This window comes from Branchiostoma belcheri, unplaced genomic scaffold, assembly GCF_001625305.1.
Source record: "Branchiostoma belcheri isolate BF01 breed outbred unplaced genomic scaffold, Haploidv18h27 scaffold151, whole genome shotgun sequence".
Lineage (NCBI taxonomy): Eukaryota > Metazoa > Chordata > Leptocardii > Amphioxiformes > Branchiostomatidae > Branchiostoma > Branchiostoma belcheri.
In genome coordinates this window covers 568970-594605 of record NW_017802947.1, presented here as the reverse complement: position 1 = coordinate 594605, position 25636 = coordinate 568970, and the positions used below count along the sequence as shown (strand labels likewise).

Genomic DNA, 25636 nt, shown 5'->3' with positions numbered 1-25636 from the left:
AATGCTTTCTCGACTAAATACCATAATTATAATAAATAAATAAATATCTAATAAATATTAGATAGTGACAGCATGATTTTCTCTTACTTTAACCAAGATGGTGAAAGTCGGAGATGGTGACTCTTGTGAGAAGGAATACACAACCTGCTTCTACCTGCCGAAGGAACATCAAACAAATCCGCCCAAACCAAAGAACGACGAGGTATGTGCATGCGTGAAAGCTGTTTGAAGTGCGTCCCATTGTGACTGGTTATGCCATTTCATAGAACCGTACTAGAGAGGCCTGTCATAGATTCAAACCTAGAACCTTCAGTGTCAACAATTCTAACCACAAGACCACCTTGAGAAAGAAAAGTACATGTATAATAACCACCTACTTTTGCGTTGCCCTATATGTTTACCCCATAACATTGCGTTGCCCCATAACATTTACTTAAAGTTAAATTGTACTTTATATTGTGACCAGGTGTTCATTGACGACGAAGCCGCTTTCGACGTCTGGGTGACGGCCTTCAGCGGCTGGGCAACAGACGACAAAGTGGACAAACTGATGGACACGTTTCGCCTGCAGTTGGTCAACAACAACGCTCTATACACACAGGTACGAAAAAATGCCCGCTTCCCAGAAATTGTCAATTCAATGGGTTAGAAACCTTGATCAATTGCATCATGGTGACAAAGATATGAAGTCTGACATGGGATATTTTTGTCCGCCCTGACAGTATTACTTCGTCGCAAGCTACGACGTTCCCTGGAAGACGACAAGATACAACGAACTCTGGAACCTGAAGGCTGGCCGCGTAAGATGTTTTTGATGAAAATGACGTACATTAAACATCTCTTGTAAGTTACAAGACAAAGGAGATTTCGATCGGCATATAATGAGAAACGCCACCAAAATCACACGTATAGCATAACATAACATGATGATACAATATAGCTACATGTAATGAAAATGTTGTTTTCCTCCTTTTCTTCCTATATTTTTCTTTCTAGAGATATAAACCCAAACACGAAAGCGAAGAATCCGTCGAACAGACGACCGAGACATCTCGCGAGATCTCGCGTGATTCCATGAAGTGTGAGGATGGCGAGTGCCCAGAGTACCAGAGCATTAAAAAATTCAACAACTTTGAGGAAAGAAAAATGCCAGGTACTTAACGCGTGATTTACATTCAGTTAAAAAGATAACGTTGCCAGTTGCAGTTCATACAAATGGAAACATTTTGACTGGATCGATGTTTCGATGTCTTCTCTAGCTGGAAAAAAATAATGTTGAAAGCTAATCTCATTTGCAGGGACGTGGTGGGTTTGCAAGAAAAGCCGGGACTGTTCTATGGCGCCGATATCTTCCTTCTGGTCCCTGATGAACTACATCTCAGGCAGCAACCACAAGAGCGTGACCATCAACATGACAGCTCCTGTACTACAATCAGTAACCGTAAGCATAATCATCTTGGTCATTATCTTTGCATTTCAGTAGCTACATAATTGTCGTGTCTAGGACCGTACCTATCTAGTCCTTTGCCTGTGTGGGTCGGATAAGGCACGGTTCTGGATAGTCTCCATGTATCCAAGAACATACTATAATTTTTTTTTATCAGAATTCCCGAGGCACGGTTCTGGATACGTATGGACTATATGATCTATAGAACCATGCCTGACCTTAAAACTAAGTACAATACTCACAGATATTATTGAAGTCTTTGACTTTGAAAGAAAATAATCTGCATTACAGTGACTGCTATCTCAAATTTATGTATCATTACTAACGTAAACTACTACGTACTTTGACAATCAAGATGAATCCGATAGACCTGGGTCAAAAATGGTGCGACAAGGAGACTGTGATGTGCTTCTGGCTGCCGAAGGAACTTCAGAACGATCCGCCGCGACCAACTGAAAATGGGGTTAGTTACTGAACCCACGCATTGCAGAAAAAGTAGGATCTTTGTCTTCCACTTTCTCAGAACAAAAAAAGCGAGTCAAGCCCAGCAACTTACAGTTTAGAGCCAGCGTTTAGACTAGAATAGCCACATGTTATATTAGGCTTTATTGCTTGTTCATCCTTTCCCTGTTATTTGCAGTTAGCCCTCGCCTCGGTCAAGAAGTTGCAATAAACTATACATTTACTACATTACGCAAATGCTCCTGAATCATTCTGCATACATAGTTCTGGTAACATCGGTGCGATAGAGTTTGTTTATCTTCTGTGTTATGATAAAAAGGGTTAAACGTTCAGACCATGTACAACACTGAGTAAATTGCGGACTTCATGCAATGGACCCTTCTACTGCAGCTTCCGGGACGTGACGTCGAAAACACGTGATTATATTCTGTTTGTGCGTTTCAAGGTGTACCTGTCCCAAAGTCGTGAAGGAGTTGCTTACGTCATGACGTACGGGGACGTCGAGGAGACAGAGGAGGATTTCTCCAGAAGGGCCCTGAAGTTCATGCGCATTCTAGACGGCGCTGGGATCTCCTTTGAACACGTAAGTTATCGCAGCCTGGGTGTCATCCAATTTGCATACCAGGGATCCCAAACTTTCTGCCGGAAAAAGGGAGCGAGTAGGAAGCAAGCCCATGTGTACAAATGGATAACACCCAGGCTATCATGTATCATTTTCTGATCATTCGTAATGTTGCATTCTTCATTACATGACACATAAAGTCTGAGGAACTGAGAAAGAACTTACAATATGTAATATAACACTATAATGCATATATAACGTTGTTGATAGGGCCGTCTGAAGGCTGTAACCTACGATGGCCCTCAAGTACCAACCAACAAGCGACCCAAGGAAATATGGCTCATGGAGGGCGAGTAAGTTGTCTTCGCTCGTCTGTTGTAGATATCTTGAATTATACAATTATCAAGTATGCTAAAGGTATTCTAGCCAAGGAAAATCACCAAACGAACTTTTCAAGCGGTTCGAAGTACGTTGATTGACGACATAACCTGTCTGCTACAGCACCAGTTACCATGGTAATCGACGTCTCGTCCAGGTCATTGACTCTATGTGTTTGGAAAAGAATATAATAAGAAGAAACAGAGCCAAAACAATATGTTTTCCATCTGCGACGATATACATACTAAATAACGAAAAGTTTGATTAACACTTGGACTTTTTCACTTTTTTTCGCTATACTGAGCCAAGTTCGATGCACTTTCTTTTTGGTGTAAACAAAGTTACGACAGGGCCAACTTGAAGGAAGAGTTTCCTGAAGAGGTTCTGGATCCTGTGGAAGAGAAATGCACATGGATGAAATGTCCGGAGTACAGGGAAGTCGGGCAACATGATGGCTTCGTGGAAAGACGCATTGAACGAGGTAAACTGATCACCTACCAGTAGATAGTGCTAACCACTCCTAATGCTGAGGTCTCAGTTCTAAAACATGGATCGGCCGTACTGTTTTCAGGAACGAAAAATAAACAATTCGTATCAAGAATCAATAAGTTTAAAAAAAAAATACTTTTCCGTGTTTAATTGTCTTTTATATCATACTTCCCGGAAAATGCCCGGCCGGACTCCGCGTCGGGAATTGTGACCTTGCATAATTTTAAAGTTCATTCAAGGGTATCATGTGAATGTTTATTTTGGCTTGTCTACGTACCTGTTTGTCCCTTTCTCTCTCTCTCTCCCTCTCTCCTAGTGTGTGTGTGTGTTCTTGTGCATGAGTGCACAATATGTACAATTATTCATCCTCAATGCTACTACGCACGTCTTTGTCTTATACAATAATTTACAACAAATTCAATATATGTACTCAAACAATATGAACTAACAAAAAGTACGTGACCGTATTTTTTCCAGGCACCTGGGTGTGCAAAAACACGAGACGATGTTCTCTGATGGAGACAGACTCTGCGTATTGGTCCCTGTACGATTACTTCGCCGGCAAGAACAGCAAGAACACCAGGATAACGATGGTTTCTCCCGTTCTACATGCTGTAAGTATTGCTCTGAATAATCAGCAGCTAGTGCCCTATATAAAGTCTGGTAGGCAGACCATCGTAGGCTCCCTAGTATCTCTAGGGTGTTCCGCCCAGACAAACAGGCCTTTTTACGGGGTCTGTCTTAATACAGGACGAAAACAATTAGACAGGCTGACTGAAAAGATCTTGCATGTCAGAAGAGGCCTGTGTTTAGTAGGAATGGGTAAAATGCCCCTAAGCTGGATCCTGGCCAGTGGAAGAGAAATGTGGAAAATGGTAACAAAGCTATTTACCGCTGATGAATATTTTTGTCATATGGGAACGGGAATTGACACCAGAATCATTATCCAATATATGAACCATGAAAACTGTTGGCCACTTGGCAAACATTAGTAGGACTTTGTTTATCATTTACTAATACTTTAATACACGAAAATGTTATCATATACACTCAGATGAACCCTGCTGACCTGGGGAGGGACAGCTGTGATAAGCTGTCCAAGCTGTGCCTCTGGCTGCCCAGCGAACAGCAGGAGGATCCACCGCAGCCTAACGGAGAAGGGGTGAGCAACGGATCAGTTCATTAGCTGACATCAGAACTCGTACTGTTTTATGTTGCGTTTGTGTGTTCGCATCTATAAGTATAATTTGATAAATTTGTATGAATTTCGGTATGTAGATAGTTATTGACTCCATTGTCTCTCGAGACAGAAGGATGCCAATAACATTGAGGTCAAAAAGAAGGATAGCGATTTTGGTCTCCCTAGAAGTATGTTCAGGTACAGCAGCATTGCAGACTGATACCCCTGTATTGAATGTAGAGTAGTACAGTTCATTATACCAGTCGCTGCTTGTATAATGGGCAGGCAGTGTTAAACAAGCTCTAGATGTAAAATTGACGTAACAAGCATGTTCGCAGGTGTATCTGTACCAGAGCCGCGGACCAAAAGCTTACGTGCTGACGTACAGCGGCGTCAGGGCAGACGGGGAGGAAGAGTTGGCCGTCAGGGTCAGAAACTTCATGGACAGGCTGGACGAAGCAGGAATTGAATACAAACCCGTAGGTTCTCATCTTAGTAACAGTATACACAGTTTTTCTTCTTCTAAACGGTACTTGATAATTGCAAATTCTATAACAGTAAGGTCGTGAAAGTTCATCCGTGTTGATAGTTACATTGTTAAACTTAAAAGGTTTGATCCAACACAAAGAAGTTCTCTCACCTAGAGCTTTCAACCAGTCACTCTGGTCTTACTCAGTAGGCTTGTCACGTGGCGTCTTTGAAGTATGACGTCAATACTGGGTCAAAGGTATCTGGTAGACTATAACAGTAATATGTTCTAATTTGACACTTTATTTGATGTACCGATTCGTCATATCTTCCCACAGGAGTACGTTAAAGCCGTCAGCTATGATGGACCAAATATTCTTGTCAGGAAGCGAGTCCATGAAATCTGGCTTATCAAACCTGAAACCTCCGAGTAAGTACTTCATTTGTCATAGATCTATTTTGTTTTTGCAAAATGTGTAAAATGTGTGCAAAATACATATAATAATAATGTACTTATCATAATTCATACAATGAATGTTATCGTAAACATCACCATGTCATCATACAACCTTCAAGGTTCAAGATATCACCGTGTACGTTACAATGTACATGGCCATATCTACTGATCATGCTATACAATTCAGAATACAGGCTGCTTTTTTTTAGAACTAAACCATTCATAATCCATTATACATCTTTCCGCCGAAGTACTACATGCATACATTACAGTACGAGCAATCCCAGAACATACTGTTCTTGCACTCTCTCTCTAGCTCTCGCGAGATCTTGGACCCGGTGTCCGAAAAGTGCAAGCGGGTCGAATGCCCGGCATACAAGACCATCAGGGAACATGTGGGCTTCGAGGAGAGACGTGTCAAACCCGGTACGGAAACATACATGTACCTCTCGATCAGTGTCACCTGGCCCTGGGCAAGTGTTGAAAATATGGTCTCCTATTTACAACTCTTCTAAATTTAAAATACATCACATATTGGTCATCTGCAAAATACCAGTCCCACGTTGAGTACATAGTACTGTTTTGCTAGAAAGAAATTCATGCATTCATTAGAATTAGAATCAACGGGAAAACTTTCTACGACATGCAAATGGGTATCACTGAAAATAAAGTGGATGCTACCCGATATTTCCGATCGTTTTTTCTCCACAATTTATCCGGTTGCTTGGGTAACTGATAAAGAACTAGACTGTTATCTCATTACCTGGATGTCTCAGCTTCATCGACGTAACAAAGGCCATCTATTCGGTCAACCTAGGCTCCTGATTGAGGTGAGAATGTGCGCTATTGCAATTTTGCAGGCACTTGGGTGTGTAAGAAGTCTATTGGTTGCTCCCCGACACAAACGACTGGTGCCTTCATGTCCCTGTTCCACTACATCTTCGGCAGCAACAGTAAGAATGTGAAGATAGACATGACAGCCCCTGTACTACGGATGGTAAGAGACTAAGTCTGTCCTCCCCTTCCTTCCAACCTCCATAATGCCAGCACTGGCACGATTTTTTTTAGCATCGATAAAACAACCATGTGTTTATAGGATCGATTAGCATTGGGCAGTGGTGTTGTAAGGATGGCGTAAGTTTGCATATATCCTTGTATTCTTGATGAAGTCATCCCCAACTCACGTCTCCCTCTTATTACCTAGTACATGAAAAATGGATGTATTGTTTTTGGTATGTGTGTCCGTGTATATATGTGTGTGTGTGTGTGTGTGTGTTTCAGCATTACCATTAGGTGGGGTTGTAATGGATATGGTTGGGTTACATCATGTCCCAGAGGGAGGGAGTCATTAACTACGTCTACATCTGGTAGCGCTCAATGTTATTCACTAGTACATGACCTCCTTGACAATGACAGCTGCTGTTGTTTCCCATGCACGATGAAGGAAGAAATATTTCATGAAGGTCTCCGAATTCTTGTTGTTTAGATGAATCCAGATGACATAGATAGGGAAGGTTGTGACAAGGAGGTCAAGACGTGCTTCTGGCTGCCCGAGAAGCATCAGAAGGACCCTCCTCAACCGACTGAAGACGGGGTAAGTGTCGGCTGAAAATTCGATTATGGTTCTATGGGCCTGTGGTTATTTCTAGACATTTTGTGTATCATGGTATATACGCTGGCTGTAGATTTTAACAAGTTGTAATTATCATTATTTTTGCACCCACAGGTGTTTTTATACAGGAGCCGTGGTCCAGTAGCCTATGTTCTGACGTACAGTGGTGGGATAAGAGGAAAAGATGAGGAGTTTGGACAGAGGGCGAAGGAATTCATGGGCAAACTTGACTGGGCAGGTCTAAAGTACAAACAGGTGCAGTAGCCCGATTAACGTATACGTGTCTGGTATGTTTCTCAATTGCTGTAGACAGCATTTAATATTTTTCAGAAAATTTGATTTCAAACATTTTCTTATTTCTACATTTTTGTTATACATTTTTGCAGGAGTATGTGAAATTTGTAGGGTACGATGGACCGGATGTTCCTCACAGCAAACGAGTGAACGAAATCTGGCTCATCAAATCAGACAAGTAAGAACTTGTTGCTAATAGGTATGTCTTGTTCAACATCCAATATCAAATATGTTTGTGAATCATAGTTGAACTGTAAAGAAAACGGACGTACCTAAATTTTGGACTGCCCAACTCATCTTTTGTCAAGACAATCCACCATTTCTGTAACATCAGCGGTGGATCATATGTTGGCTAAAATTTATGGCACCCGTCTCCATTGATTGATGGTTGATTCAGTCGACCATCACTTCAAATATGTTGTGATATGGAATTTGACAAATGATATATAACTACTTAATCCCTTACTTAAAGACGTTTTGTAACACAAGTGTTCCACATTGTTGACAGTGCTGAAGACTATCGTGGCAAGGTTGTGACTACCATGGAGGACAGGTGCAGGGTGATGGACTGTCCTAACTACTGGAGCATCAAGAAATATGATGGCTTCGAAGAGAGACGGATAATGCCAGGTACTTCATTGGTGAAAATCCTTCTTATTAGATATTGGGTGGAGGTTACAGGTTGAACACATGCCTTTGTAAACAATCTTGGTCACAAGGGAGGTCGAGGTGTTCATTGTCATTTCTAAGGAAGTGTATTTGAGTTAATATCTAGCCTTGGTGCATTCCGATTTGTTGCAGGCTCCTCATACACTGGTCAGCCAGTATACGGAGTTGGTATCAAATCTGATGGCTAGCTACATTTTTTAAAACTCATCCGACTCAATTCATGTTTTTACACATATACAGGCACGTGGATCTGTAAGAATGTCAGCAGTTGTTCCTTGGGAGATGCAATAACAAAGTTCTCCTGGACCCTGGTGGGTTACGTGAGTGGTGGCAACAGTAAGAATGCCGAAATTAAACAGACAACCACCCTCGTCATCTGGGTAAGAGATTAAAACAACCACATCAAACGTTGCCTAATAGGAGGTAACCTGAAGCTACCGCCTGTTACTCATTGAGAATGCCACTGATCTTGTGCCCTTGGGAAAGGCACTTTACACGACTTTCCTCACTTTACTTTACTTTGTAAATGAGTACCGAGCTTCGGTTATGGACGTCCCTCGGATAGGACGTAAAATTTCAGGTCCCGTGTTTGGGAGAGCCACACCCCGCGCACGTTAAAGAACCCAACACACTTATCGAAAAGAGTAGGGGACCTTCCCGGTGTGAGTGGTTCAAACTTTACAATCTGGTCTCAGGTTTGACATCTTTGAAGAGGTGATAGTCACCTGTTATGTCAACCCTTCTACAAATGTGGTAAATCTTCATAAATAAATAAATAAAAATAAAAGACAAGAAATCAGATAGATTTTGAAAACTGTCAGACACTTTCAAATAGCATCCACTTTTAATCGACAGTTTCAAAAAGTTATTGTGTACCTCATTACCTTCATCAAGGCATCTACACGTATGCGATTATAGATGATGATGTCAGGAAAACTTCAAGCCATATTTGAGTTTCCGTATCAATGCCAACACTGTCGTTTTGTTTTATTAGACGCATCCATCTACGCTGAGCACTGAAGGTTGTAACAAGGACTACACGGCGTGTCTCTGGCTGCCCAAAGAACATCAGGAGGACCCCCCTAAGTCACCATCGTATGGGGTAAGTACATATTTTTCACGTCATGGGGTAAGTACATATTTTTCACTGTTATACCCCCCTCACCCATACACTGCACAAAAAGTGGGATTTACCAATTACCAGGTAATTCTGGAAATGGTTGCTTGTTTCATTTGAAGCGAACAGTATCAGTCTTACATACATGTATCGTATGCATGTATCCATCTCCCATCTCTTCTCAGGGCTCACTCCACGATGAATGGAAGTTAGCAATAGCAGCTAATGCACATTGGCGATGTTCATCATCTAAAGCAACTGTTCCCAGATTTACACATTTAAGCATTACTCTGTGGTGTCAAACACTATTATAATAGATATTGTTATGTCAAACACTATGGATACTTTGATGTCACACTATGGATACTGTGATATCAAACACTATGGATACTTTGATGTCAAACACTATGGATACTTTGATGTCACACTATGGATACTGTAATTTCAAACACTATGGATACTGTGATTTCAAACACTATGGATACTGTGATGTCAAACACTATGGATACTTTGATGTCACACTATGGATACTGTAATTTCAAACACTATGGATACTGTGATTTCAAACACTATGGATACTGTGATGTCAAACACTGTGGATACTGTGATGTCAAACACAGTATGGATACTGTGATGTCAAACACTGTATGGATGTTTTTTTTATTCATCAAAACATGAAAACATAACAAGGACAGTGTGGCGCTGCACTCAAGTTTACAACTTATATTAACAGCGCCACACAACAAAAAAGTACAATTAACATTTAAATATGTATGGATATTGTGATGTCAAACACAGTATGGATACTGTTATGACAAACACTGTATGGATATTGTGATGGCAAAGGCTATGAATATTAATATGATGTGATGTCAAACACTATGGATGTTGTAATTTCAAACACAGTATGGATACTGTGATGTCAAACACTATGGATATCGTGATTTCAAACACTATGGATTTTGTGATGTCAAACACTATGAATATACTATGAACGTCAAAGTGGCTGCGATGAGAATATAAGTTGTACCTAACTTGAGTTCGCAGTCACTTAGTCCATGTCCTTTTATTTGTATTCATCACTGTGCTTCTGAATAAAAAACCAAAAGCAATATGGACATTGAAGGATCTGCCCTGTCTCCCCCCCCCCCCCCCAGAATAGCGCGATGTTCCTGTACCACAGTCGCGGTCCTGTGGTGTACGCCATGCCGTACAATGTTACTGCCAGGGACGGGAGGTCTGAAACCTTTACCCAGCGTGCAACAGAATTCATGGACAGGCTCGACGCAGCCGGTATTGAGTACAAACCGGTAAGGTCGTCTGTATTATGTATAATGTAATTGATAGAGGTATGTGTAATTAAGTGAGGTGGATTAATGTGACATCATAATGACCGAGCCGAAAATCATTGATATACGATGCTAACACCAGGCTCATTTTGTATTGATTAGAACAAAAAAATGTTATATTTTCACTCAGTCTGACAAGAGACCCGTTTGCACTGACACTGTTCAACTTGTTAAAGTAGTTTTGAGATAATGGTGATGATTTAATTGACACATGATGTCAATTCTGATCTGGTATTTCAGGCATTTTCTTGCCTTACTAAGGTACTAATTCATCTGGGGTCCTTAACCCTTGCCCTCCTGGCATTCATTTACACAATATACACAATAATGATTTGATGTCTTAATCAGGTCATACACCCTTGACCTTTTTGTCCTGTGGTGGCGTAGTTACTTCCACCCCCCCCAAAATCGCACATATACAGGGTGCTATATAGATGGTACTGTATGTGCAACACACACACACACACACACACACACACACACACACACACACACACACACACACACATAGAGAGAGGCTCCGCAGGACAAGGGTTTTAATATCCCTTTTTTTCATCCCTCTATCAGGAATATGTGAAAGCTGCCGTGTTCGGTGGTGGACCATCTCATCAGGTCATTCATGAAGTGTGGCTGGTCAAACCAGAAAAGTGAGAAAGATTCTTGTGTTTTCATTAAACATTCGTCTGTCGATTTATCGAACCGTCAAATGGCTCCCCCAAGCGCCCAAGGTTATATTGCACCGTGGATAATTAATAAATTAACCTAAAACAGTATTTTGAAAGGAAACTTGGATATGCATGGCTTGTCTAGTATTGACTCGTAGTATTAGATATAACGTTACGTCTTCATGTTTTAGAACATAGTATTCAAATTTGGACGTAGTAACCCTTCATTACGGTGCAATCTATAGAAAATGTAACGTTTCACCCCACAATTTGAAATGCCGGCAACACATATCGGTGCAGTTTGATGTGTAAATTCTAACTTTTCGTAAAGTTTTTTTTATCTCATAGATATTTCTCTATCTACCAGGGATATGTGAAGTCCTGCTCCTAGGACCGGGCACCCGAACGAAGTGTGGCTCCTCGAACCTGAAGAGTGAATTTTTTCTTAGCGTGCAATGAAACCGCCTCTAGCTGTCTTCTACATATGACGCTTGGTACAGTGGATACATTCATGGTTAATCATTCAGTAATATGTTTTAAATCTTAGCTTTTGCCAGTTTGTAACAGTTTTACGTTTAACCAAGCAGTTTGGAAATCAATCAATCAATCTATCACTGATATTCAACCTCCTTGGTATTATTTGTAACCTCCTTGGTTTAACTACGTTAGCAACATGACTTCCAGCTTGAAGTCATTGACTACCAATTCATGTACTGTTCATACTGTCACCCCGAATCGAATGTGATGAGGTAAGTATTCAACCGTTCTCCATTGTTGCACCTACAGCTTGGCTTCTTATAGGATTACAATAAAACAGGCTCAGCATTGGAATCTCTTTGCTGTGTGTTGTTATATGGATGTATATAATATCTGTAGGTACAGAAAGGTACGGAGAAATGATACTATGCTACGTTGTAGACACTATACGCGGTAGCACGGTAAAGTTTTCTGTGGAATATAATTTTACATCGTTTAGGTAAATATTGATACGATGTTAGATATAATTCATTAGAGAACACATGGTTTTAGGAAACTTCGTAACCTCATTTCTTAGGGTACGAGGAGCTTTCAGGAACATTTTCTTCACACATATATAACGTTAGATGCATCACTGTCTGAGTGCACATAAATTTATTCTTCTTTGGTAAACTTCTTCGGCGAATCGTCTTAACCATCTTGCTGTTGTGTTCCTTGCTCTTTCTCATTACTTGTTCCATGGCCAGAATCTTGCTTTGGTTGGTTCTCGCTGTTTTCTGTAAGTGGAAACATATACAGATGTCATAGATTGAGAATGTGGTTTGACAGCAGCTCTGTAAAATCTTCTATGGCACTGTTCGACGGATGCTGTCCCCTATCTCTTTCCCACTCTCCCTCTTTCTCTCTCTCTCATCTTACTCGTCCGTATTTCTCCGTACGCTAGATGTTGCAGACTATCGATACTAACCCCTGAAAATAATCTAATCGACGCGACTAGAATGTGGATGAATCGGCATAATTTGTGAGTGCAGTAGCCTAGTCGTGGTTCGGGTGGCTGAGCAAGGATGACACTCGACAGTCAGTCACGTCAGTCAGCTTTGGTTATTTATCCCATTTATTTAGTACTTAAAAAAACGTGCTAACTACTTTTACATGGGATAGCTATAGGTAGAAAATATACGGTATGTGGTAAATTAATGGGATAGCACCCCTGTTATCCCATTAATTTACAAGAAAGGGATTCAGAAATGAGACTTACCCTCACCCTGCGGCTCCTTTACTAACCCGATGTACGTCATCCTCTCCTCTAGGTCGGTGAATGGAGGGTCGTAGGTGAATATTATACTATAGTACTGTTGGGGAAAGATAGAGAAACAGAATAAGACGAATATGTTTCATATATACACATGATCATATGATTTATAGTTAGATGTAATTTTCTAGAAGTACACTGTTGCTGTCATATTAACAGGTTAACATGCAATATAGTCAATGGATTGGTCTTCCTCTGAATCATGCATGGGTAGATATGGCAAAACAAATGTCCGTGTCTCAAATCAAGATATACCTCATAAGTTGAATATTACGCTGACAGGATACTTTCAGTCTGAAATATTTTTGGACTGATGTAGCTGATAATATAACGTAAGATTTTGTTATTGCGTTTTTTCTAAAGGAATCTTCACAGTTATTTCAAGTTTTTAAAAAACTTTTGAACATGTCTAATTGGTGAACTTTTAGCAAAAGAAAAAAAATATTCAGAAGACCGAAGTACTGTCTATAACACATGTGGATATAATGTCTCTCTCTTACCCTCTCAATGGCCAGGTTTGCCTGTGTCAGGTCCACCAGTAGATGGTAGGTTTTGTCCTTGATAGTTTCCAGACTGTAGCTCCCTGGCACGGCGACTACGTACATGTATGTCCCATTACGCTCAAAGGTCTTCAACTGAAAGGCAACATCAATGTTAGCGCGAGCGCGTTGAAAGTCTACAGAAGCTACGTACTACATTGGCCTTTCTAATGGGAATAATTGAAGGTAAAACTGTGAGTTTTTATCCACTCCTCTATCGGTTTTGGTCCCTTTCATGATGCTGTGTAAATCTTTCTGCCAGCCACGTATACTACAACAATTGAGATTCGAGAGTTTAAGACTTTCGGGTAGCTAAAATGCAATCCAGGATTCCCTCCTCGTCGACCACTAATCCCTGTGATTCGAAGACCTTCACGTTCACCTTAATTCCTGTGTCTGACCTGTCATTCTGCCTGTGAATCTTCCCCACCAACGAGCTGTCAACCTACTCTGTGCAGACAATCAGATACCCAAATAAAACCCACTGCTCGGACTGTAATTATGACCAAATCGAAGGTAAAAATTACCATATATCTTGTTTAGAGTTAAATCTTTTTCACTGTAAACTTCAGTGTTAAAACCTTTTAACTCTAATTAAACAGGTAAGTACTAACACAGATGAACGTTCATGATTGCACATACCTTGTCCGTGATCGGCTCCGGGATCTCCCTGTCGGCGTACCTGGGTGGGAGGGCCACGCTCATCTCGTACACGGCGTCACACACGTTGTCTACTTCCGCCCCTTTCTCGAAAAACAGTCTGTACTGCTGACATAGAGAGGAGCACTACACTACAAACGGTGCTAACATGCATCTACTTATAGTAAAAAGTTGAACTTTATTCCAACACAGAGTTTCACAGAGATCAAATTTTCAACAACCACTGTCTCCTTCGATATTCATCAGGATATTGCATTGATCTTACTTTGATGCATATTCTTACTTTACACACTGATAGCTGCATTTTTGGCACATTCGGGCAACAGAATGCATTTACAACATGCGATTTGCAATGCCAGCCATAGGATTTTGAGATTCGAAAGCTCTCAATAGCAATCAAGCTATAATTTTTCTTGGAGATCGCCCTAAAATTATCGCACCGGAAGCAAATGTCAGTATTCACAGATGCGACATTAAACGTAAATATTGAGACACACATGTCTAAGTGCAGAACATGACGACCCACCCTGAGAGAGACTGGATAGGAGAAATCTCCTATGTTGTCTTCCTCCATGTTGTACCCCCGGAAGTACTTGTGTATTGGCTGCAGCAACAGTCGGCCGGATGTGCCCGATTCACACACATTCTGCTGGGTGAACACACCCTTCACTGGGAGGTAAAGAAATAGTTTGTTGACTGCTATGTTGCCCCGACGGCAGTCACCTGACTGCATTGGGACCGGTGAGGTGAGGAGAGGAGATAGTCGAAAGATTATCATAGAGTGAGAAGCTAGATTAACTCGCTTAAGATAATGGCACCTCAGCACAGTAGCTATACGAAGATTTACAAAGTTGAAAATCGTATAATTATCTTCGCCGAGATGGTTATGTTTTCAGTACCGCTTGTGCGTGTGTTTTTGGACCTCCTAGTGGCTTTCTTGAGTACTGCAGATTTCAAGTCTCCATAAAATGCCTCAAGATCCATCTTTGCTAAGATACGACTTTCATACTTTGGACAACATCGATGGGGAAGATCATATAATTTATGCACAATCAATAAGGAACCTTCATGATGCTCCAGTCATAAATGTCGACGTGACGTATCCAGAAGTCACGACGCATCCAAAAATCACACCATTGCAATAAATCCGTTTCCAAAATCACAGTGTTGGAATCAACAAGTATGGAAGGAAGTCTACCTTTCGGAAAGTAAACCTCCAAGAAGTCTCCGTAGTCCTTCACCACGCGGACAGGTAAACACTCCTTACTGTGACAAGACGTCGGCGTTGGGAGATATCTCTCCTCTGACGAGTCCTTGGGTTTAGGTGTGACTTGCTTCTCTTTCTTCTTCTGAACATTCCGGTCGTCGCGAACAAATATCTTCATCACCGTCTCTTCCTTCCCAGGGTCAGCGTAGGCACCAATCCAGACAAGCTGTAACAAGTGAAGAGATTAGAGAATAAGTTAAGATAGATAAACAGTATACCATCGCAGGAAACTTTGTTGTCAGTCTAATTCATTATTATATAAGGTGCACTTAGTTGACTAGTGTAAAATACCATACGTCAATGATTTTTGGGATGCATTGTAAAATTCCATTAATATGCTGTCTGCCAACTTGCAGGTATACCCTAATGATTAATCAAACAATTACAATTGTATGACGTCACTCAATCCTACACGTTGTTTTATATACCATGATTACACAGTACTTATTCCTGGTTATCTCTTACCACCTCCTACCACCTAGAGTATACTGGCAAGTGGCAACCCTGCAAATCAACTGAAATCTCCACCCAATCTCCACCCATTCACTTCCAGTCCTGGCTGATGAGGACGACATACATATAAATTCCCTCTAAAACACCGCCACCCAAAACAATACTTCCGTCCCGGAAGTAACTAAAGACAAAACGAGAAGATGAGCCTACGGGGAACACCAGCCGGGATACCTTTGGGTTGTACTTGACCCCAAAGGGCTCCAGTCCGTCCAGCTGAAGCAGCATCTCGTCGATCCGTTCTCTCACTCTGGCGTCGACCAGCGCGCTCTCAAAGTTTCCCACAAATGACTTCTCATACGCCACGAACTCATTCTCATCGAAGGTGATCCTAACCTAGACAAGAAGGAAATTAAAGAATCATTCCTAAGAAAGACAAATACGATACCTGAATGAGTATTGAAAGTTTCATTTCAAGTTTCAAGTTCTTCCAACCTTGTTGATGGAAAGCCCAAATAGCTGTAGCTCTGGTAATTTCACACCTTCTGAAATTAAAGTTTTAAATTGCACAAAGTATATTTTTTTTATCCCTTTAATAGTTACGTAGATGGTCATATATACATACATTAGATAGACATTCTATTTATGTATAGTGTTCATTGTTTTGTTTTTCTTTTACGTGTATTTCTATTATTGATCTTTGTTATGTAAGGCCACACCAATTTAATTTGTTGGGTCTCGGAATCGCCGCTTCTGATTTTCGCCAAATCAAAAAAAAAAAAAATTAAATCACTGAAAAAAAATCTAAAAAATCAGAATGCTGCAGTTTTGTCAAGAGTTGATAGGTGTCTCTCTTAGCAGTTGGTCATGTGACGTATGGGAACCAATAGAAGGGCCTGATTTTTCATGCTAATTAGGAAGAAACATGGCCGACTTTGCCGGCTGTGGGCAGAACTACAAATTTTTGAAGAAGCAAAAGTAGGAATGTAGGCTTCTTGAAGCAAGAAAATAATCATGGAGGGCGATCTGGATAAGCCACCATTTCTTATGTTGTTAGAATTTTGGTCACACATGCGTTGAAATTCTATTAGAGGAAAACTTTGCGCAGGTTTGTGACCGTCTTTGCCGGTGGGTTTGATGAACTATATAACGTTATTCCTTGATATGTGATGGACGAGTCCAAAGTTATTCTGAAGTATAAAGTTTAGCCATCAGGAAAATTATCCTGATAAATCTATCGTTCTGTACACTGTTGGTTTTTGACTTTCATGAATAGAAGACAAAAATGCACTTGGCAGTAGAGAGTCATGCACTGCATATATATATATAACTTATGCATGATTTCTTGTCAGGTTTAACCAAGGAGGTTGAACTGAGTCAGAGTTCCCCCTTTTGTTAGAAGTTTCAACTACATTAACATGTACTGAAAGTACCCTTCACCAGCACTGAATAGAAGAAAAAAATGCTTCTGTTTTATTTTTAGATTATAATTTATACAATTCAAGAGTGCCCTGTCACCTCGAGTTGATAACCAAGACCATGATTATGATTTTCTGAGTACTATTGCCATTTTTTCAAATAGAAATCAATAAAATCAGTTATCAAAATTATATTTATTGCAAACCATTTAATAATAAAATCAATACATACCTATGTGGGAATAAGATCATAGGTGGTGAAAACTGCAGTATACGTAGAAGTAAAAGTAACACGAGTCCCCGGGCCCCTATTTCCAGTCCTGGCCTCACCATCAGAGCTTTTTTTTTTTTTTCGCCCTGTCGCTTCATGTTTTTCGTAAAAAAATCCGAGAACCAACAAATTAAATTGGTGTGGCCTAAGTATTTAATAGTCGCAGCTGTTATGAAATTTAGACCTACCCTCTCTGTGAGCGGTTCCGGTGGACTGTTGAAGTATTTCTCTGACAGGTACATGCACAGGACGAACGACTTCCCACATTGCTTGTCACTGGGTAAAACCTACGCAGAACGGGATAAATGGCATTTTCAAGCAGATGTTGGGTACGATTCAGTGCTAAATTGCGCCTTTGTATACTGCTCTTTATTGGTTCCCGTTCCTGTGGAGTGGAAAAGGGACAAAAACACTGACGGCTAGCAAGACACATGTAATGGCTTCTGTACATTGAGGTAAAGCAAAATAAGCTATGCAAAGAACATTGGAACATAGAAGAGGCACTTACGGATCGAAACGAATTTGACTTAAATTTGAGTCAAATGTGACCCCGAAACACACTGTTGGCTTACTCCAAAATAGTTGGATGGTTTGCTGCTAACTTACAGACGAAAACAGGCTGCTCCTAACCATGTGTGTGTGTGTGTGTGTGTGTGTGTGTGTGTGTGTGTGTGTGTGTGTGTGTAGTGTTCAGGAGGCCAAATTCGTGAATGCCTGACAGTGGAAGTTTAAAAACAACTCACGTGTCCAAACAAAGGCTTTGTCATGTTCATGGATATCCCATCCTTGTTTTCCCCGTTGATGTAGGCTAGGATGGGATGCAGCGCCTTGTGGTATGCCTGGTAGTACGAGCATGACAGAGGGCTGCTCTCTGTGCAAACAAACTTAGCTGGGAGACAAAAATATGCTTGGTTATGACAACACTATAACAGCGTACGAACTCAATCTCAGCAGAAACACAGAATTAGTCTGGATGTCAGACCTATGGCACGCAAAGTCTAACTGAGAGGGGTTTTGGTACGGTCTGGCAGCCGAACTATCACAAAATACATAACATATGGTTGTGCAGCAATCTGTACATTGGTATAATTTCATAACGTTCAAATTGTATTCTCTTGGCAAAGTGCAAATTATGTTTGAAAATTACCGAAAAATATGAAAAAGTGATGGCATATTGATGAAGATATATTGTGTGACAGTGAAATAATAAGTGGTACCAATTCAGTCTACAAGTCTGCATAAATGAATCACATTTTTACCTGGGTCTTGCGACACTAGTCTCAGGTTATCACCGAGAGTCATCTTGACAGAGAAGTGTGCACAGTCGGTGGTGTTACAGGGTTCCGTGACTTCAGGTACCACCTTCGGGTCCAGATAGTTGTTACTCAGGGGAATATCGTACGAGAAGGCCGGGCGGTCGCCTTGGTCAGTGCAGCTTTCATCGCTATCAACCATTATCTGGAACAGTGTTAATGAGAAATCAGAAATATCATACTCGTTAGAAGTGTTTTGTGTTTATGTAAATCTATTGCAACTGTATGGTATGATCATGGTGAAATACCAGATTGAATTACACCATATAATATGCAATATTACTTCATAGGATTGTATGACACCATGGTCTATGTACCATACCATTTTGGCGACCCCATACCCCATCCTACTTCGCAAGGCATCCTGGGTAACAACCTGGTCAATCAACTGAAGCCAACTCTCTGCCCAATAAAAGGGCAATAATCATAAATGAGCATCATTTATTCTATGGAGAACGAAATAAACGAAAAACATACCTCGTTATAGCGATCAAATAACCGCGACTGGGAATGATACTCCGCAATACTGATGTGGTCTCCCAATACGCATTTCCCGCTGCTTTTCATGGTATCCAACAGGAGTTTGCCATTGTCAGAGATACTGTGCGGATCGTAGAACACATTTCCTCCGAAGCACTTGGTGTAAAAAGTCCTGTAATGGAAAAAGGGCGCACAGCCGTCTAGTAAATCACGTGCATTTTCTTCACATATGGAATAATGTATCCATTACCATTCTATACAAATGTGAAGCATGTGTGATGAGTACATTATTAGTTTCTGGAAACGATCATTTCTGAAAAATGTCAATGAATTTACAAGAACGTAATACAACAGAATGTACAATACAATGACAGAATTTAGGGCCTGGTCACCTTTGTCGTAGTCTGCCGTACGATTTTGATGGCGTATAATTTTCACGTAGATTGTGACAGAGACAAACACTGACAAGGATCAAAGACAGCATTATCCGTTACAAGACAAATGTTTTTTGACAACCTTTGCACGACACATGTACGACTATCGCAAGAATGCCTTCAGTTTGTCGTAAGATGACCGTGCGACGAGCGTGTCTGGGCCCTTAGTCTGACTTTTTTTCATTGCTGGATGAGAAATGAACGTCAGAGACTTACGTTACATCCTTTGTTCCATGAAGGGTCTGTATCGTTTTAGGTATTTGGAACATTGGTTGACCACTGTTCGACCGTATCAAAACCTGAAACGAAAACATTTAAAATGTAAGTGAACGACGTATCGTATCCTTGTGAATGTAGTGATAACTAAATCTAGATACGATGGCAAATGTAAACTAAAGGGGCATACGTATATACCTCAAATTCAGGTTAACAATCCAGAAATAAAAGCCCCTTTTATCCACCAACATTCAAATCATCTTATTTTGGGTACATGGTAAGATTGTTTTACAGATGATATCCGACTCGAAATTAGAATTAACGCCGCTCTTTAATATACCCCTGAGTCATAATTACTTATACAATTTGAATGTTTGGCACCTTGTTTACATGTATGTGGCTGCCTTACGTAAAAAACAACAACCACAGCAGCAACAATGATTTAATTCACCAGGTCCCAGTGTGGACTGGACACAAACACACAAACTGTCAACGCGACCGTAAACAATACTTCCGTCCCGGAAGTAACAGCAGCAACAACAAGTCTCCTACCGTTGAAGCCGTGGCACTACCGTCCATGGCGTAGTATAGAACGAAGAACTTCTCGCAGCCTTTCTCGCCATCCAGATTTTTACGGCTTTGTACGATAGTTGTCACAAACGCCTGAACTTCTGCTGGAGATATACCTTTCGGGTGTAGAAAAAGGGATAAGCTTTCTAATGCCATATAATACAAACCGATTGATGAAGTAACCATCAAGCTATTATCTAAAAATCGTGAACATGATACACAGATATCCCGAGGTTCTACTGCAGTACCACGGAAAGTTATTCCTTAGCCCAGAATGTAATCATATATTGTGTACCAAATATCATAATTGTTGTATTATCACAATACACCCATATATTATCTTCAGTCATGCTGTTCACCCACGCAGCCGAAAAGATAACACTTTTTGCGAATGTAATGCAATCATGGTTCTGCAATCATGTTAGTAGAAGCATGAGGATACGCAAGGAAAGGTAAAAAAATGTGTACAATAAACCGACCCCATAGCACTGCTCGCTTAGTACCTCGGTCTGTAGATATCCAAATATTTGACGGAAATGCAACCACGATCTCATTGGTACAACAGTTAATGGCTATGCTATCATTGGTTGAACTGCTGATGAACACACCTGTGTTGTTCAACTGCTGCCACAGTGGCATGTAAGACTGGTCCACGGCGGTGTCGTAATGACAGCTTGTTGCCACGTAACCGATGACCTGCAGGTCAGTGTAGTGTCTCTTCTCTATGGTGTCTCCGACCCTCTCCAGCATATCGTACTTCGGGCAGTTGGATCCTGAAGATAAAAGAAATGTGAGAAATGACATCTGAAGAACAGGACAGGGAAGGTTCTTCAGCACTAAGGACAGGGAAGATCCTTCAGCACTAAGGACAGGGAAGATCCTTCAGCACTAAGGACAGGGGAGGTTCTTCAGCACTAAGGACAGGGAAGATTCTTCAGCACTAAGGACAGGGAAGGTTCTTCAGCACTAAGGACAGAGAAGGCCATTCAGCACTAAGGACAGGGAAGACTCTTCATCACTGAGGACAGAGAAGGTTCTTCAACACTTAAGATAGGGAGGGTTCTTCAAAACTTAGGATAGGGAAGATAGTACAGCACTAAGGACATGGGACAGGGAAGGTTTTTCAGCTCTCAGAGTCTCTCTCGTTATATACGTGATACTGGCCTACCATGGCAAAACGACGTGGGGCACATGTCCCGTGTGAGTACAGGGACGTTAGCCGGGTTCATCTTGGTCCACCTCAGCGGCCTGTTGTCCCCATGGAGACACCGCGGGATCCCCCTGCCGCTCACCAGACTGTCGGTAACCTGCAGCATCCGGTGGGCCACCTCGTTGATGGCAAATATCCAGATCTCGTTTTGTGATTCCAGACCAGGGGACAGACTGGAAAAACAGTTTAAACACAAGAAATTCAAAACAAAACATATTTTGAAAGATTCACTAAACGACCCAATATAACGCAAAATTTAACTTCATTCACCAGGAGCTAGCCTGAGTTACACAAGTTCCTTCTCCTAAGGAAATTGTATTTTCAGAAAAGTGCAAATACAATTCTATGCCTGAATGAGATAGTGATATGATCAGGCACTGGTCCATGGATATTTGTGTGTCTAAGAACGCCGCTTTGCCAAAAGCACGGTTCTGAATACGTGTGAAGTATCCAGAACTGTGTGTGGATATGGCGCTGAATAAAGGACCGTTCTTGATATAACAGGACCCGGTCAGTCAGGAGGCGGAGTTTGGTTGTGCAATGAGCTTAATAATGTCGCCAGTTAAACCAACCATGCCTCATCGCGTCGTAGTAAATCAACAGACAAGTGTTGTATTCTAATTAGTAAGCCGTAACGCGGAATACTTTGTTCACCTGTCGTACTGGGCAATGTGGAAGTAGTCCTCGTGCTCGAACAGTTCTTCTCTCTCCGATAGCGTATGGAAGAATTTTCTGGCCTCTCGTTCAGGCACAAATCCGGCACTCTGTCGTGGGAACGACTTGACGTACACAATGGTCTCGGGAACGAGATCGATCACCACCTGACAAGCATGATCACAAAAGTCACAGAAATATTAATGTGAAGTACAATTATTCGTTATTCACATAAATACACACACATACATAAACGAACAGATACACAAGCAAAATTCACACACGTACACACAAACACATGAACACATGTATACATACATACACACGAACACATGCGCATACATGCACACACATTACACACACAAATACAAATACATGTACCGTTACATGTAAAATCACACATTTACACACACGCGCGCTGGTCAAAAATGACAGTGATAAGAAAAGATGAAATAAAGAAAACTAGTGAGTGCTGATGTAGGAACCTTAAAGACCGTCTTACCTTTGGATCAGTCGGTTTTGGAGGGTTACTCGCCACGTCCTTGGGGAGGATGATAGAGACGGTCACCTCACGTGTCGGGTCACGTGACGACCTGCGCAGCTGCATCACCAACGGTGAGATGGACGCCATCTTGGTCTCTGTGGATCCAGTAAGACAATTAAGTTTGATCGTATCGTATCTAGAACCGTGCCTTTTCAGTTCTATACCATGGGTTAGGGTTAGGATCAGGCATGGTTCTGGATAGTCTCCGCGTATCCAAGAACGTAGATTTGCGCCGGGCACGATCCTGGATACGCATGGACTATCCATAATATGCCTGACTATTATTCTGAACAAAAAACGAAGTATAATATCGCCGAAAAGGAGACATTGCGGTCGCCAATGCCAGCATGAAATACAACGAAACTTCTCCCATCCCCATCGCTTTAGGCAAATGTTAGAAAAGAACAATCAAGAATTGAACATGGTAAAAAAATTAATTGCAACCAATTTTGTTTTGAAAACCTTCTATGAATCATTCAATTATAATATCATGAAAGTTCCCATGCTATGAAAGTTACACTGAGAGCATTTAGTGTCTGCTTTAGGATACAGTCACATTCGTCGTACGTTCGTCTGAGGACATTCTTGGGATAGTCGTGCCTTTGTCGTGCAAAATTCGTCATTTTATAATAAAAATTCTGTCTTAGGTAATTTCTGGCGCAGTCTACTTGAAATGTTTATGGAGTGAAAATTGTACAATAACCTATGACGACTAAGAGAACGCCTTAACCAGATACTTACTTTCATTGTTTTCTCCCTTCAGGTACTTGTGTAGTCGCTGCCGCCCGATCAGACTGGCCTTGGTGATACTGGTCCTCCGTACACTGGTCGATACCCACAGGCCGCTCTTATACCGACGCACAGCGTACTCTGGGCTCGAGCACAGCAGCTCGTACTCAGGGCACTCTCCATGGCACGACAATGGCCGCTTGCCCTCAACGCTGTCAATATATCGAACAGTTCAAGACATAACTGTGGATATATCTACGTCTAGCTTCCCATAAAATACCACATACTTGCGTTATTCGTCTGTAAACGGCATAGTTATGACAAATTTAACGTACCAACTCCAAGAGAGCGTCAGTAAGAAGAGAATACTACCTGCCAGTGGTGTCGTCTGACAAACACAACGCCGCCCAGGCGACGAAGAGTACTGCAGTCTTCCACATCGACAAAGGACGCTGTTAAATGGAGCACACGACTAGACTAGTGTTCAGACACCTGCCTTGCTCGTATTGTATGACCCAATGGTTATCTTTCACCCCAGGCGGGACCTACCATGTGATAAACTCTCAGGGTAATGTAGTATTTCATCAGTTCACGACTAAAAAAGAGTACAAAAACTTGCGAAATAAACAGCGCAAGATACAGAAATCAAAGAGATGGAACAGAAGATACTAGGTATCGTAGGCCGTAAGCCGACAGAAATACGATTTCTGTGTCTACCCGTAAATTTTCCAGATGGAACAGTCGTGTTGTTTATCTGTTTTGTCGCTGAGGAGCAAACATGGCTTCTATTGTCCTGTCAAACAAGAGCCGGCCAAAGATCACAAGTCAACCCTGAGGTCAGGGTGACTTTTCAGGAGCCGCGGCGACATAAACAACGTGAGGCACATCAAGCTTGTCTCATACTGTTGTCATCCACACTGTGGTTGTCATCCGTACTATTGACCGCCAGTCATTCCATTGTAGAGACACTACAGATGTCGTGGCCACTTATTGCAGCCGAGGATGTTGTTAGTTGTGACGATCTGTCGGTAAAAAATTAGAGCCCGACTGCAAAAGACCAATTGCAAGAGAGTGTGAGTGCCCCTATCGTATCCAGAACCGTACCTATCTAGTTCTATGCCTTAATTGGTTATAGTTAGGATACGGTACGTTTCTGGCAAGTTTAGTATTCAAGACGTTATACGTAGATTTGCGTCAGGCACGGTTCGGAGCGAGCACGCGTACGCGTGGACTATCCAGATCAGTTCTGGATAATCGACGGTTCTGGATTATTTCCCGTCAGCCCTCTATGCCCAAACCCCTCGCAACCTTTACCGTCGTCTTAGAAAACGATGGAAAACCAAGAGATAAAACCAAGACAGTTTGTTTCAGGCTGGTTTGTCAATGGTTTCAACCACCTTGATAATGATATGTTTGAATGTGATTATAACAATTCTTGTCAATCTTTCATGGTCGTACATTGATCCTGTTCGCCCTGTTAAGTCATTGATGGATTTTATCTTTCTAATGTCAATAGAGACCTTATCGGGTTCTTGTTGTACGAGCAAATGTTACCTTTTGCCTCGGTGAGTACAGGCCTAGGCGTGTGTTGGATTCAAGGGCACAGTACTGCAATGCCCTCACATATACGTTAGTATGTAGACACCATAAAAGCAATAAGAGGGCCGAAGACAGAGAATTTAGTCATAGTACTTTAATTTGTTTGTAGAATTCAGCGAAGCGGACATTCTTTTATCTAATCTCAATTTAAAGTAACGCTATTCACTGGCGTTACTTGGAGTCGACGGGTAAGTTATCCAATATTTTCAATGTATTCAAATACTGCGATTGAAACAACTTTTTCTCAAAATGACTCAATAGAACTGCAATGCAAGTAAAATTATAGTGATGTTACACATTTTGCAAACTACTCACAATATTTGAATCCATATGTCTTAATGCTT

The 25636-nt window shown here is 41.3% G+C and overlaps 2 protein-coding genes across 2 annotated transcripts in view; one reads left to right on the top strand and one right to left on the bottom strand.

Annotated features, from left to right (window-relative positions):
* Nucleotides 1-11135, top strand: part of LOC109465508 — a 35662-nt gene extending 24527 nt beyond the window's left edge. The window contains 23 exon segments of the mRNA XM_019762864.1: nucleotides 98-202; nucleotides 467-601; nucleotides 723-800; nucleotides 997-1153; nucleotides 1299-1441; nucleotides 1803-1910; nucleotides 2355-2492; nucleotides 2742-2824; nucleotides 3191-3330; nucleotides 3816-3952; nucleotides 4393-4500; nucleotides 4857-4997; nucleotides 5325-5416; nucleotides 5760-5869; nucleotides 6304-6440; nucleotides 6930-7037; nucleotides 7170-7310; nucleotides 7442-7527; nucleotides 7858-7979; nucleotides 8259-8398; nucleotides 9013-9120; nucleotides 10293-10445; nucleotides 11052-11135. Coding sequence (XP_019618423.1) covers nucleotides 98-202; nucleotides 467-601; nucleotides 723-800; nucleotides 997-1153; nucleotides 1299-1441; nucleotides 1803-1910; nucleotides 2355-2492; nucleotides 2742-2824; nucleotides 3191-3330; nucleotides 3816-3952; nucleotides 4393-4500; nucleotides 4857-4997; nucleotides 5325-5416; nucleotides 5760-5869; nucleotides 6304-6440; nucleotides 6930-7037; nucleotides 7170-7310; nucleotides 7442-7527; nucleotides 7858-7979; nucleotides 8259-8398; nucleotides 9013-9120; nucleotides 10293-10445; nucleotides 11052-11135 — 2754 coding nt within the window.
* A 1128-nt stretch (nucleotides 11136-12263) lies between these two features.
* LOC109465479 overlaps nucleotides 12264-25636 on the bottom strand; it is a 30644-nt gene continuing 17271 nt past the window's right edge. Inside the window, 18 exon segments of the mRNA XM_019762770.1 lie at nucleotides 12264-12402; nucleotides 12885-12978; nucleotides 13439-13573; nucleotides 14120-14242; nucleotides 14664-14806; nucleotides 15336-15570; nucleotides 16089-16250; nucleotides 17732-17830; nucleotides 18287-18432; nucleotides 18803-19001; nucleotides 19334-19508; nucleotides 19987-20069; nucleotides 20539-20672; nucleotides 21165-21329; nucleotides 21725-21939; nucleotides 22421-22587; nucleotides 22923-23059; nucleotides 23706-23905. Of these exon segments, the coding sequence (XP_019618329.1) occupies nucleotides 12317-12402; nucleotides 12885-12978; nucleotides 13439-13573; nucleotides 14120-14242; nucleotides 14664-14806; nucleotides 15336-15570; nucleotides 16089-16250; nucleotides 17732-17830; nucleotides 18287-18432; nucleotides 18803-19001; nucleotides 19334-19508; nucleotides 19987-20069; nucleotides 20539-20672; nucleotides 21165-21329; nucleotides 21725-21939; nucleotides 22421-22587; nucleotides 22923-23059; nucleotides 23706-23905 (2698 nt within the window). The 3' untranslated portion in view covers nucleotides 12264-12316.